Below are 14,175 nucleotides of genomic sequence, written 5' to 3'. Positions count from 1 at the left end.
CCGGCCAGTAGTATTTTATCATTCTCCTTTCCTTTTTTTAACCCTTTAACCATTTCTATATTTGTTTCTGATCTCTCTCTCTTCTAGCTTGGTTTTTTTATAATGTGGACAGTATTAGAAATAAACACATGTCAGCACATGTTAATATATATATTATAGGTTAGCAAGATTGGTTCTTGAAAAGTTCGTTTTCTTTGTAAAGTAAGTCTGGAATTCTATAAATAGCAAAGCTCATTTCTTCTCTGTAATAAGTTGAACGAATTACATTTACCAGATATACAAAGTTTTCTTCTTCTCTAATTGTAACAGAAAGTCGGGGTGGGAGTTGCCTGTAATGGGTGCCTTAAGAGAGTGGGCTAATGGCAGATGAAGAAGGTAGAGGAAGAGAAGGCAGAAAACGTCAAGTCAAACCTGCGTTATTTTTTAGCTTTTGAGTGGTGCTAGAGGCTTAGACAGAGGTTTGGTGTAGTGGGTGTACGTCTTTGATTCTAAATGCTCTGATATATGGATACCAAAGGAAGACTTGTTGCGGGTTCTTACAACAGAAATGAGTTTGTTCTTATCAATGCTGATGAGGTTGCCCGAGTAAGTCCTTTTGTTCGTGCTAATTTTCTCAAACTTCTTTGAAGAACAATGTGTTATTTTTCTTACAGTATTTAAACTCATTTATCCAAACCCTTTTCATGTGGAATTTAAAGACAACTTCTCGTCTTGGGATTTTCTTCCATGGGTTTGTTCCCGATCGAGCAACATACATTGGCTATTTCTTCCTACTTTCTTCACCTCCTATTTTTTGCCGTTTTGTTCTGGCCGGGTAGTGGGTATGAGTTCCTTTTTCCATGTTCTTTTGATGTTGAGTTTTCATCAAGTTTCTCCTCCGATCTTCGTGTGGCTCTTTAAGCTGAAATTGTCAATCATCTGCGTATTTCTTGTGAGTATTTTTCCAGTGTTTTTCTCAAGCTTATCGCAGTACTTCTTTCTTCCTTCCCTTTTTTTTTTTTTTTTTCTAAAAGACAAATTTCGGGAGAAACTGTATTTATGCCTGGAGTGAAAAAGGCTACATTTTTATTGGTTCTTGTTCTGTCTCTAGGTTTCTATATTTTGTATTTGGCACACTTCTTCCTCTGCGCTATGCACCTTGAGCCGCTGGGCCGCACACGCCAGGCCCGTGGTAGGGGAACATGCCGCCCATTCTTCCTACAAATAATTAAACGTCCTTCCTTTACATTGATGTGGTTCGAAAGCTACACTTTGAGAACATCTTGAGCCTCAAGACCACAAAGCCATTGAGAATTTGAGGGACCCCCCTTTTTTTAAGAAACTTATGGGAAGCACACAAACCCAAAATATTATAACTATAAGTCGTGGCTTATAAACTTCCCATAATTTATCTCTTTTTAAAATAATTCATAACTTTAAAAAATAAATCTCAAAATATTGATAATAAAAATATAATATATAATTTATTTTGAAAATATTTCCAACAGATTTCAGAGCTAGTCGATGAAACCATTGCGTGAAAGTTTTCAACTTTTATTTTTCCATGCAATTGTATTATAATAATAGTTTTAACCAACTTCATGCCGTTATAATTATAGTTTTTAAGCAGCATAGATTTCTGCTGGGTGTATTGGAATTTCTTAATTCATGATATGGTGAAGGTTAACATTGTTATGGCTACTATGAGTTGCAGGTGACATCAACTAAAGAATTGAGTAGGCAAATTTGCCAGATATGTGGGGATGAGATAGAGATCACAGTTGATGGGGAGCCATTTGTCGCTTGCAACGAATGTGCCTTCCCTGTGTGCAGAACTTGCTATGAGTATGAAAGAGGAGAAGGCAATCAGGTCTGCCCTCACTGCAAAATGAGATACAAGCGCATAAAAGGTGAGAATTTATTATTTTTAGTCTACTCATCATGTTCTTATTGTGAACTTGGTGATAATTTTGACTAACAATGCAAGCAATTCCAGGGAGTGCTAGAGTTGAAGGCGATGAAGAAGAGGATGACACTGATGATTTGGAGAACGAATTTGACATTGGAGGCAATGCTCACCAAATTGCAGTTTCCATGCACTCTACTCATCTTAATGTCGGCCGAGGTTCCCAAGTCAATGGATCAGCGATTGCCACACTATTAGAGCAGGATTCTGCCTCTGTTTCTCCAGATATCTCTCTCCAGACCCATCGTGAAAAGGTGAAATTTTGCTATAGCAATCTGATAACCGTTCCTATTTAATTGTGATTATAATCTTTGGTTATTGTCTTATACTGATTGTTTTTTTCTTCTATAGGATGCTGGAATATCATCTGATAAGCATACTCTTATTATTCCCCCTTATATGAGTCGTGCAAAGCGGGTCCATCCAATGCTAGTTTCTGAATCTGCTTCCTGTAAGTTTGCTAGATTTGATCAGCTCTAATATTTGTGAACTCTACGCTGATGCTTCTGCCTTTTTTTTTCTTTTTCTTCTTTTTTTTTTTTTTTGTCCTAAGCGATTCTTATTATTGTTCTGACAATTTATGGTGTGATAACTGGTGTTGATTACACAGTTCAACCCAGACCTATGGATCCCAATAAAGACTTAGCCGTATATGGATATGGGACTGTTGCATGGAAAGAGCGTATGGAAGAGTGGAAAAAGAAGCAGGATGAAAAACTTCATGTGGTTAAGCGCCAAGGAGGAGGTGGTGGTGGAAACAATGCTGGAGAAGTGTTGGATGATCCTGATTTGCCCATGTAGGTGTATTGTTTTAACCTCATTTACAAAAAAGCAATCATATTGATGGGTTTATCATTATGATTATGGTCTGGGGGCACATTGAGGCATCATATTTCACAACCATATAGTATAGTGATCAACAATCATTTCTGTACTTGGAAGATGTATATTTCCATTATTATACTCTTTGGAAAGAAATGGTCCAGCCTTGGTATATCTATATTTCTCTTTCCTCGATAACAAGACTCGAGGTTTATTTCCATTATTATTTTCTTTTATAGGATGGATGAAGGCAGGCAGCCACTTTCAAGGAAATTATCAATTCCTTCAAGCAAGATAAATCCATACCGAATGATAATTCTTCTCCGAATTGTGATTCTTGGCTTCTTTTTCCAGTATAGAATTACCCATCCAGTCAATGATGCATATGGATTGTGGTTAACATCAGTGATTTGTGAAATATGGTTTGCTGTATCTTGGATATTGGATCAGTTTCCGAAATGGTCTCCGATTATGCGAGAGACATACCTTGATCGATTGTCCCTGAGGTACCCTGTCTGTATGTGTAGTATGTCTATGTGATTCTTTATTCTTATGCAACATGCTGTAATATTTCTTGTGCCTAGGGGGCATGCGCAACTTTCCACTCTTAAGTAACATGCTTGTGATATTTCATCTCAGGTATGAGAAAGAAGGAAAGCCATCCGAATTGGCTAATATAGACATATTTGTAGGTACGGTAGATCCGATGAAAGAACCACCACTTATCACTGCAAATACGGTTTTGTCCATCCTTGCTGTAGACTATCCGGTTGACAAAATTACATGCTATGTCTCGGATGATGGTGCTGCCATGCTTACTTTTGAAGCCCTCTCTGAGACATCAGAGTTTGCACGTAAGTGGGTCCCATTCTGTAAGAGGTTCAACATTGAGCCACGAGCCCCAGAATGGTATTTTTATCAGAAAGTTGACTATTTGAAAGATAAATTGAATCCAACATTTATAAGAGAACGGCGTGCAATGAAGGTTTTTACCTCTCCCTTTGTTTTTTGGCTTCATTCTCTCCATTATCTGGAATTTCAGCTCCACAAGCAAATAGTAGTTTTGGTGTTGCATAAAATATGGCAGGCAGAGAGCCCTATCTAAGCATTTAGTAAAAGTTAATTTTTTTTTCTTAATGATTCTTTTCATCTTCAATAATGTACAATGACCTCTTCTGAGAACATGACTGTTGTCATTTGTTTGTACAGAGAGAATATGAAGAGTTTAAAGTTCGGATTAATGGGTTGGTAACCGTGGCACAAAAGGTTCCTGAGGAGGGGTGGACAATGCAGGATGGGACTCCATGGCCTGGGAACAATGTCAGGGATCATCCTGGAATGATCCAGGTGAGATTTTTTCCTAAGGCTTCCATGGAAGATTCATCTAGTTGGCCTTTATGTGCATTCAGACAATTAAAATATATGATTTTTAATCTTAATGGTCTTATACAGGTTTTCCTTGGTCAAAATGGTGTTCTTGATATAGAAGGAAATGAATTACCTCGCTTGATTTATGTATCTCGTGAGAAGAGACCAGGATTTGATCACCACAAAAAGGCTGGGGCCATGAATGCTTTGGTATGTCTCTCTCACTTTCTTCTCTCAAGTTGTGTTTTAGGCATATTCGTTGGCTTGCTATTTCTCTTAGTATTAATAAATGTTTTGGATGATAAATCAAGGTAAGGGTCTCAGCAATTATATCAAATGCTCCTTACCTCTTGAATGTCGATTGTGATCACTATATAAACAACAGTAAGGCACTTCGTGAAGCTATGTGCTTCTTGATGGATCCTACATCTGGAAAGAAAATCTGTTATGTACAATTTCCTCAAAAATTTGATGGGATTGATTGGCATGATAGATACTCCAATCGGAACGTTGTATTCTTTGATGTAAGTAGAATATCTTGGTTCCTTTGTATTACATACATGCATACCCATTTTCTATTAACAATCGTTTACCATGCAAGTGCTAATTCTTTTAACTGAATCTAGATCGATATGAAAGGATTAGATGGGATCCAAGGACCAATTTATGTTGGAACTGGGTGTGTTTTCAATAGGCTGGCACTCTATGGATATGATGCGCCAATGAAGAAGAAACCTCCTGGGAAGACATGTAATTGTTGGCCAAAATCGTGCTGCTTCTGCCATGGATCTAGAAAGAAGAACAAGAAAAAGAAGTCCGATGACAAAAAGCAGTTGAAAAACAGGGAGGCTTCAAGTCAGATGCATGCACTAGAGAATATTGAGAAGGGAATTGAAGGTAAAGAGTACTTCAGATTCGCAATGAGTTTCAAATTTTTTATACTGACCTAATTGGTCCCAAATCTTTTATACTAACCCAGCATGGGGTTTGGTCCCCTGTTCACTTGTTGTAGATTGTAGTAAACTCATATCACATATGCTTCTACTGTACCTTACACTGCAGGAATAGATAATGAAAAATCATCCCTAATGCCCCTAATGAAATTTGATAAAAAATTTGGACAATCGCCTGTCTTCATAGCTTCTACACTAATGGAAGATAGAGAGGTTCCAAATGGAGCAAGTTCTGCATCTCTATTGAAAGAAGCAATCCATGTCATTAGTTGTAGTTATGAAGATAAAACAGAATGGGGAAAAGAGGTATGCTAGATTTTTTTTTTTTTTTTTTAAGTTTAACAAATCTTTTTCTTTTCTCTCTCTTTCTTTAGCTCTATATAACATTGTATAATGTCACGTTGGCTAAATTCCACTAATGTTTCAGGTTGGGTGGATATATGGCTCTGTTACCGAGGATGTACTAACAGGCTTCAAGATGCACTGCCATGGCTGGAGATCAGTGTATTGCATGCCAAAAAGGCCTGCATTTAAGGGTTCAGCTCCTATAAACCTTTCAGATCGACTACACCAAGTTCTGGGGTGGGCCCTGGGATCCGTTGAGATTTTCTTCAGCAGACATTGTCCGATATGGTATGGATATGGGTGCGGCTTGAAAGGGTTGGAGCGCTTTTCTTATATCAATTTAGTTGTTTATCCTTTGACATCAATTCCTTTGCTTGCTTATTGTACCTTGCCGGCTATCTGCCTCTTTACTGGAAAGTTCATCATTCCGGAGGTAATACTAATTATTTTAAACTCTCAAATATATGTGATGCCTTCAAACTTAAAAAGTATTTCTTTGGGCCCACTTTTTGCTCAAATGCATTACTCTTTAAAACTCAAATTCAAAATCTGCAAGGCTTTTAATTGATGAAATTTTTCATTTTTTTAACAGATAAGCAACTATGCTAGTCTTGTTTTCATGGCCCTCTTCGTATCCATAGCTGCAACTGGTATCCTTGAGATGCAGTGGGGAGGAGTCAGCATACACGACTGGTGGAGGAATGAACAATTCTGGGTTATTGGCAGTGTCTCATCACACCTATTTGCTCTTTTCCAAGGCTTGCTTAAGGTTTTGGCTGGGGTTAACACAAACCACACCGTTACATCTAAAGCTGCAGACGATGGAGAGTTTTTTGAACTCTACCTCTTCAAGTGGACATCTTTGTTGATCCCTCCAATGTCCTTGCTGATCATAAACATAATCGGAGTTGTAGTTGGGGTCTCAGATGTCATCAATAATGGTTATGATTCATGGGGTCCACTCTTTGGTAAACTGTTTTTTGCACTATGGGTCATTATCCATCTTTACCCATTTCTTAAGGGGCTGATGGGGAAACAGGACAGGGTTCCCACCATTGTTGTGGTCTGGGCAATCCTCCTAGCATCAATCTTCTCCCTTTTATGGGTCCGAATCAACCCGTTTCTGTCAAAAGGCGATATTGTACTAGAAGTTTGTGGTTTGGATTGTGACTAAGATGCACAACAAAGAAAATTGAAGTTGAGTTCTATGCCAACAGCATTAGTAGGCTAAGGTATTTTCTGATCATAGATAAATATATTGCATGACATGGTGTGGTTTGAATGAAAACCATCTTCAAGGCTGCAAATGGGTAATCCTTGTTGGGTGTATGTAGATACAAAGGATTGAAAGGATAGGACCTGGACACTATATTTGTTCTTCATAATTTTTCATAGATTCTTTTTCGTACGTGGGATTGTGGGTTGGAAGGGTGATTATGTTCTGATGATCTCTATGTAATATCAAAAGATGATAATAAAAGGTTAATTTGATCTACATTTGGTCTCCCCTCCCAATCATGGGACATTTCATATAAAGTTGGTTTTTGAAATGTTTGCCCTTCTATTCACATGATGTATTACTCAATTTCAAGCATTAAAATTGAGAGGATGAGATTCCTCTATCTCCTCTGACAACCAATAATTAGAGAATTGCCGTACTTGCAAGTACTTGTTTGGACATTTTAATATTTCCAAATTTTATGAATAATAGTAAAATAATTTGAATAAAAAATATTTTATTAGATTTTGAAAAAAGAGTGAGAAAAAATAAAATAAAAATATTATAAAATTTAAAAATTGTTTAAATATACTTTTTTAATATTATTTTGTTTAAAAATTTGAAAATATTGTATTAATTTTTGTTTTCATTTTGAACTTTGTAACAATTATAATAATTATAATAGTCAAATAATGATTAGATAAAAAAGTTAAAAAGTTCAAATTTAAAAACATCCGTAGTGATGTTTGAAAATAAAAATTGTGAGTAATTTTGAAAATTTCTCATATTTACCAAACATTCCTTAATGTTATCGGACTTCATACACATTATTTGCTCCTACTTCGATGAAATTGATATTCACAAGAAAGCCTAATTGCATTAGAGTCAAAATATAGAGTGCTTAATCGTCTCGATTAATTTAAAAATAAAATAAAATTTACTATTAAGAAATTATTTATTTATTTTTTTTTTGTGAGTCCCGTGTTTTACTCATTTTGATTAAAAGCAATTATATAAGGGTTGCAAAATTCTAAATTGCAAATCTCTTTTCTCACAAGTTTAAACCCCATACTTAGCTTCTGTACTCTACAAAACAGGTATAGTATCTCCTAAATAGTTGGATGCTAAAGGACCAAAGGTTCTTAGTCTTCAATCGCTTGTTGAAGAAAGAAAAAGCATGGACAGTTACAAACTACAAACTGTCATAGTGTCCAATATATTATATAACAATCAAAATATAAACAGAATTAGTTACACTACATGAAAAATATTACCCAATGTTCCCATCAACAGTTACATACCATCACTCGGGAACTCCAAGAAAATGCAACTATTTCCTTTTTCAAATTACAAGTGTTCCCAAAAATGAAAATATTAACACCAGTGGACAACTTCGAAAATATGTATATATATTTTTATAAGTACAACTTCGAAAATATCCAACACGAGAAGACATCTTGTTCGAAGTGATCTGTTGCGGAATCAAGAAATCAGACTCTGCTTCAGCCTGAATCTAAGTAGCTAAAACTTCTCAGCCTCACAAAAGCTCTTCTGCATCCATACCTTGCAAGTTGCCTTTGCTTTCCCATTATGAAAACCACACGGCTATTATTTCTTTGAATGAATGACCAAAATATACTACAATAAGGATGCAAGCAGAACGAGGTAAAAGGGCCCCAATTGTGTCGGACACCAACAACGTGTGAGAATGAAACGAGTCATAACGAGGACTAGACACAGAGACATGCATCACAAATAAATAACTAGATTATACCTGTATTTTAAGCACAAAAACAATAAATTTCTCCGAAGATGCCCATAGCCAATGCAAGGAAAGACCTGTAGGCTTACGAGAAATCTTCTACCCAAACCAAATGACCAACGTACCCAGCTGTATTAACATATCCAAGGATTTTAAAGGCCTAGCTAAGAAAGTATGCGTGCAAGTGAGTATCAACAAAAGCACTTTCAAAATGAAATGCTTACTTGAATCATGGGTAGTACCATACTTTGGATTAAACATCAGAGTCCACAAGGATTTGAATTGAACAAAGATCAAAAGACACTCATACAGGACATGTTTTCACAAAGCCTAATTCCAAAGAAAACAGATCATATCTTCTACAATCTATATCGTTTTCAAGTACCTGAGTCTAATACCATTCATGCAAGGGGACTCTTGAAAGTGAGACCCACATACATGGACAATCCGAAGTATATGAACTCCCAGCAATCCCAATATGATTAAAACAAGAGTATCGTATATCGAGACCATATTTGTGCGAGCTTGTGTGAATGCATGTACCTATATGAGCAGAAAATTCATCAACTAACAAGTATTTCAAACCAACATGCTAACAAAAGCCTCAACCTATATGTCTCCAACCCGTCAACACAGGGTGCGTCTATTAAAGAAGCAACAATGTTTGGATATCATTAACCAAAAGAAACTACTTTCCTTCTTTCTATTCATTTTCTTTGAAAAAGCCATATTGATAGCAGGAGTTACGCATTGATATCCCCATCACCCAACAGTACTAATAAAAACTCATTTGGACCCTAGAAAAAATATACTTTTGAACCTACTCAACAGCATCTAATGGATTAGTCTTGCTAAAAGGAACTGAGTTCTTAGTTTAAATTCTACAACCTCATATAATATAGAAATGCAAATGTATATGCTTTACAGATCTAAGATCCAAATATGAGATTGCATTGAGTTACTGGTATATTAAAATAACAGGATAAATAGATTACAGGCAAATTTGACAAGAGCCAAATATTTTAAATCCTCTGCGATATCTATTTCCAAGCTCTTTCATGGAACCCAACACTACAAGAACTGTAGACATAGAGTCAGAAACTTCGTGGGGGAAGTGCCACTACATATATGATAACAAAACTAAGGATAAATCATTAAGTGGGTGGATTAAATTCTTTAACAGTTTAAGAAAACATGATCATTTATTCTGTTTGCAGCTTATGTCTGAAAAATGTTTACGCCCTAAAACTAAAATCATGATGTTGAAGCCATTAAAACGATTTCCGATACATCAGTCAAAATAGACCGATACGAGGTATCACTTTTCCCCCCTAACAAATATGCAGATAAATCTAACTTAATTTTCTCGGCAACGAAACTGAGCTCCAATTCTCAGCCAAGGTGTGCAAGAACAAAATTACAAACTTTCATCACAGCGATAAGAAAATGCTAATCCTTTATAGATCTAACGTTGTAAATATAAGCTTGTACCCACTGAAACCAATGGAAGGGATAATGAAAAATAACGAGTCTGGTATTCTCTCCCGCGGATCATCGTTTTCCCATCTTTTTTTCTTTTTCCTCTTTTCTCGGCAGCCAAACAATAGGTAAAGGTAGAGTCAGAAATCTCGTGTGGAAAAGTGCCGCTCATAGCACCTCTACGACGGTGCTGCGTTAGCACGGAACAGAGATTTTCATCATTCTCTTCAACAATAAAATTATCTTAAAATTTGATAACAAAATAATCTCGGATGTAGCCGGAAGAACGTAACCTCGTAACTCGTCCATGAAAGAGCTCCTCAAGGTCGAGCAGGTCTATATATAATATAAGCAGCTGCCGAAGGGGTGATGACGTAGCCCTAATTTGAATTGTTTTCGGAGACTTGCGTTGGTGGGCTGAATCAATAATCCGAGACTACCAATGAAAGCCCATAAAGTTGGTCATCCCAGGCCCACATTTAGTTAGATTTGGGCCACTTAGTGGATTGAAATTTAAGAGCAAGGGCCCTTTTATAATTCGACAAAACCACGGGGGCGGTTTATGTAAATCCATTTGTTATATAAACACGACCTAGGGTTTATTATAAATTCTGTTGGGAACTTGCCGACTCAACTTGGGAGCAGTCGCCGTAAGCCGAAGCTCAGGTATCTCTCTCGCTTTCTATGTCCATTTTCTTTATTTCTCTCTCCCTCTTTTGTAACTTTGTTGTTGCTGAGAAACTTGAGAAAATGAAGAGAAACCGATTCTTTCTATCTTCATTATTTTGGCTTAGTGCTGTTTTTAACGTTCATTTCCTTGGCAATTATATAGCGTTTTGTAGTTTTTTGTTACCATAGTCTCAGTTCGCGTATTAGATTTGTGCTTCTGTCAGGATTTTGTCTCTCTTACTAGATCTGGTTCTTTAATCATTTGCATTAATCTCTTGTATTATATAATTGTCTGTCCATGTTTGCATTTATTGATGAAGTTTTCAACTTATATTGGTAATTTTTTGCGATTTTAAAAATACGTTGTTTTAAATGTGTAAGCTTTTTTCGCTAGATTGACACTAAATTTAAATTCGTATTCAAAGCATAATTATTGTTTCGAAATTCTTTTATTTAAAATGATTTTTGTAGTTATATTAGTTTAGTGGTGTATTTGTTTATATATCAAACCAAGAATATATATCAAGTTTGAGATATGTCAGTAAGCGGTAGATCAAGTGAAACCTGCTCGAGTGGTTTGTGTGTTATTCATCTGGTGCTTCTACAACTCGTCCGTATAGAGCTATACTGATCAAACTTGATTAATTTTATGTGGTTTATTAATGGCTTGATGTTTTCTGTGATAGGAGGAGAATGTCGCACAGGAAGTTTGAGCACCCTAGGCACGGGTCCCTTGGGTTTCTTCCAAGGAAGCGAGCTGCTCGTCACAGGGGAAAGGGTATGTGATTTGTTCCTTCATTATCTGATCATGGAAAGAAAGGTGTTTCATCCTGAAATTAATGCTGTTTTTTTTTCATTTAATGATTATTGGTGGCTTTGACCCGTGCAGTGAAGGCTTTTCCTAAGGATGACCCAACCAAGCTATGCAGACTTACTGCATTTTTGGGCTACAAGGCTGGGATGACTCACATTGTCAGGGAGGTTGAAAAACCTGGATCAAGTGAGTTCATTTCTTAGTCCTATATTTTTTTTATTAGCATTTCTTAGTCCTATGTTCTTTAACCATCACACTATGCTGAAGTAGTGAAGCATTCTCTGTTTATATTTAGTAAAAAGAGGGAAAGGGAAAATTTATTTATCAAAAAAAAAAAAAAAAAAAAAAAGAGGGAAAGGGAAACACTATTACAGATAGTTGCTTTAAATGATGGGGTGGCTATCAAAGTTTCTTATCATTTATATAGCCCAAAAGCTAAATTCTTTTTGTCGTTGATACGTTTTATATGTTTCAAAAGGTCCTTATTTTTCTTGAGCTTTCATTTTCTGTTCAGATGTGTTTCTTGCACATTTTTGTTGATCTATATTTTGTAACCATGTTGTTCCTTAAAAGTTTGTGAAGGCATATAACTAATTGAATAACATAGCATCCAGTCATCTTCTAACATAATTATTCAAGTTTTTAACAGAATTGTTGTTTATGACATTAAATTATTTTATTTCTTCGAATTAGTACTTGTATTTCCTATCTGATGCCTTGTACAATGGAATTTTTCTGGCCTTTAACTTTTGTGGGCTTTATTGAATCTTTTTTTTTTTTTTTAATTTTTTAGAACTTCACAAGAAGGAGACTTGTGAGGCTGTTACCGTTATTGAGACTCCTCCTATGGTTGTTGTTGGAGTTGTGGGCTATGTGAGGACACCACGTGGACTTCGCACGTTGAACACTGTTTGGGCTCAGCATTTGAGTGAAGACGTGAAGCGGAGGTTCTACAAGAATTGGTGCAAATCCAAGAAGAAGGCTTTCACAAAATACTCAAAGCAGTATGAATCTGAAGAAGGGAAGAAAAATATCCAATCACAGCTGGAGAAAATGAAAAAATATGCTACTGTTATTCGTGTTTTGGCTCACACTCAGGTACCAACAATTCATTTATCAAATTGTTTTTTAAATAATGTACTCTTACATGTACTGATAAAAAAAAGAATGTAGTTGCATATATAACAAATATACCTGTATACCTAGACGCTTGCCAATTCTTATGATCAATAAAATCTTGTTTACCGATAAAAAAAAATACACATGTACATGTCATAGTTCCTGAACTTCAGTTTGACATGGTTTCATTAACTGCTTGTTTTGTTCCTTTTTTACTTCTAATATATGAGTGCTTCTGGCTGATCTGCTGCAGATTAGGAAAATGAAGGGATTGAAGCAGAAGAAAGCACACCTGATGGAGATCCAGGTCAACGGAGGAACTGTGGCTCAGAAAGTGGACTATGCATACGGTTTCTTTGAGAAACAGGTTCCTGTGGACACTGTTTTCCAGAAGGATGAGATGATTGACATCATTGGTGTGACGAAGGGTAAAGGTTATGAAGGTGTTGTCACTCGTTGGGGTGTCACCCGCCTTCCCCGGAAGACTCATAGGGGTCTAAGGAAGGTGGCATGTATTGGTGCTTGGCATCCTGCTAGAGTCTCATTCACAGTTGCAAGGGCTGGTCAGAATGGATACCACCACCGTACTGAGATGAACAAGAAGATCTACAAGCTTGGCAAGAATGGGCAGGAGTCACATGCTGCTCTCACTGAGTTTGACAGGTTTGTTGGTTGAATGATTTGTGAAATCCATTGGAAAGCAAAACCTTTGTTGTAATATTTGATGGAGTCAGCGTACACACCAGGAGGCACTTTTCATTCTGGTGCAAGTAATACTTGATGTTTTTGGCTAACAATTTATGGCTTTGTTTTGATGGTTTAGGACTGAGAAGGACGTTACTCCAATGGGTGGCTTCCCTCATTATGGTATAGTGAAGGATGATTACCTCATGATCAAGGGATGCTGTGTTGGTCCAAAGAAGAGGGTCGTTACGCTTCGCCAGTCTCTGCTCAAGCAAACATCGCGTCTTGCTCTTGAGGAGATCAAGCTCAAGTTCATCGACACTTCCTCAAAGTTTGGGCATGGCCGATTCCAGACAACTCAAGAGAAACAGAAGTTTTATGGACGGGTCAAGGCATAATTATGCAAGCATGTCAGATGTTTTTGGCCATCAAGTTAATGTCGTTTTTATGCCATGCAATTTTTTCTTCAGGACAATTGCGTCGTCGAAATCTATGTGGTTTGACATGTTTGAGGATTTTGAACGGTATTTTGTCAAGTTTTATTCAGACGAGGATATCTTTTACATCTTAAATAATTAGTACTGCTACAAATTTTGGCCTTGCACTTCAAAATTTAAAATTTGCTATTTCATGAGTTGGGCACCAACCTGGTTTTCTGTTCCCCATTTTCTTCTTTTTGGTATTCCATTGTTTTGGGATCAGAATCTCTGAGCTTTTCTACTCCGTACGTAGTGGAAATTGTGAGGAGTTTTCATGTCTTAGTTCAAGGTCGAATGTTCATGTATTCGAGTTAGAGGAATTTTACCCGTCAGCCACTGGTCACCCTCATGCTTTCCGGGGCTACTCTTTTTTTTATTTTTTTAACCTCCATAAGAGATTCTTCTCATCAGCCGGTTTAAATGTTTTATACCATATACCCTACGTGGCCGGTTTTATACATTACACCTACTGGCTGGTTTATTAACAAATAAAAAATCAAATCGATTCTGCTTACAA

At 36.6% G+C, this 14,175-nt stretch overlaps 2 protein-coding genes across 3 annotated transcripts; both read left to right on the top strand.

Annotated features, from left to right (window-relative positions):
* The first annotated feature begins 59 nt into the window (after window positions 1-59).
* LOC122295436 (cellulose synthase A catalytic subunit 2 [UDP-forming]-like) lies at window positions 60-6,928 on the top strand. 2 transcript variants are annotated; one of them, XM_043104454.1, is made up of 14 exons: window positions 60-585; window positions 1,694-1,889; window positions 1,976-2,199; window positions 2,297-2,396; window positions 2,556-2,742; window positions 3,007-3,273; window positions 3,407-3,752; window positions 3,977-4,114; window positions 4,220-4,345; window positions 4,447-4,659; window positions 4,762-5,032; window positions 5,198-5,394; window positions 5,516-5,866; window positions 6,026-6,928. In XM_043104454.1, the coding sequence occupies exons 1-14, from the start codon at window positions 505-507 to the stop codon at window positions 6,605-6,607; spliced, it is 3,279 nt and encodes a 1,092-aa protein (XP_042960388.1). In that variant the 5' UTR covers window positions 60-504; the 3' UTR covers window positions 6,608-6,928. The 2 variants fall into 2 exon arrangements, with proteins under 2 accessions (XP_042960388.1, XP_042960389.1); XM_043104455.1 differs by lacking the exon at window positions 4,447-4,659.
* Window positions 6,929-10,435: 3,507 nt separating this feature from the next.
* On the top strand, window positions 10,436-13,770 carry LOC122296266 (60S ribosomal protein L3-like). The gene is made up of 6 exons (XM_043105826.1): window positions 10,436-10,559; window positions 11,249-11,340; window positions 11,452-11,562; window positions 12,170-12,474; window positions 12,749-13,158; window positions 13,319-13,770. Exons 2-6 carry the CDS (start codon window positions 11,256-11,258, stop codon window positions 13,575-13,577), a joined length of 1,170 nt encoding a protein of 389 aa, XP_042961760.1. The 5' UTR covers window positions 10,436-10,559; window positions 11,249-11,255; the 3' UTR covers window positions 13,578-13,770.
* The last annotated feature ends 405 nt before the right edge of the window (window positions 13,771-14,175 follow it).

This window comes from Carya illinoinensis, chromosome 15 (assembly GCF_018687715.1).
Source record: "Carya illinoinensis cultivar Pawnee chromosome 15, C.illinoinensisPawnee_v1, whole genome shotgun sequence".
In the NCBI taxonomy this organism is placed as follows: Eukaryota; Viridiplantae; Streptophyta; class Magnoliopsida; order Fagales; family Juglandaceae; genus Carya; species Carya illinoinensis.
Note: the sequence above shows the minus strand (reverse complement) of the source record. Positions and strands in the feature narration are given on the sequence as shown.

Excerpts from the sequence above, each read along its gene's own strand:
- LOC122296266 (XM_043105826.1), top strand. The coding sequence starts at position 11,256 with ATGTCGCACAGGAAGTTTGAGCACCCTAGGCACGGGTCCCTTGGGTTT. Across the intron at positions 11,563-12,169 it reads GGTTGAAAAACCTGGATCAA|AACTTCACAAGAAGGAGACT; the intron begins GTGAGTTCATTT and ends TTAATTTTTTAG. Across the intron at positions 12,475-12,748 it reads GTGTTTTGGCTCACACTCAG|ATTAGGAAAATGAAGGGATT; the intron begins GTACCAACAATT and ends GATCTGCTGCAG.
- LOC122295436 (XM_043104454.1), top strand. The coding sequence starts at position 505 with ATGGATACCAAAGGAAGACTTGTTGCGGGTTCTTACAACAGAAATGAG. Across the intron at positions 3,274-3,406 it reads CTTGATCGATTGTCCCTGAG|GTATGAGAAAGAAGGAAAGC; the intron begins GTACCCTGTCTG and ends ATTTCATCTCAG. Across the intron at positions 4,115-4,219 it reads ATCATCCTGGAATGATCCAG|GTTTTCCTTGGTCAAAATGG; the intron begins GTGAGATTTTTT and ends GGTCTTATACAG.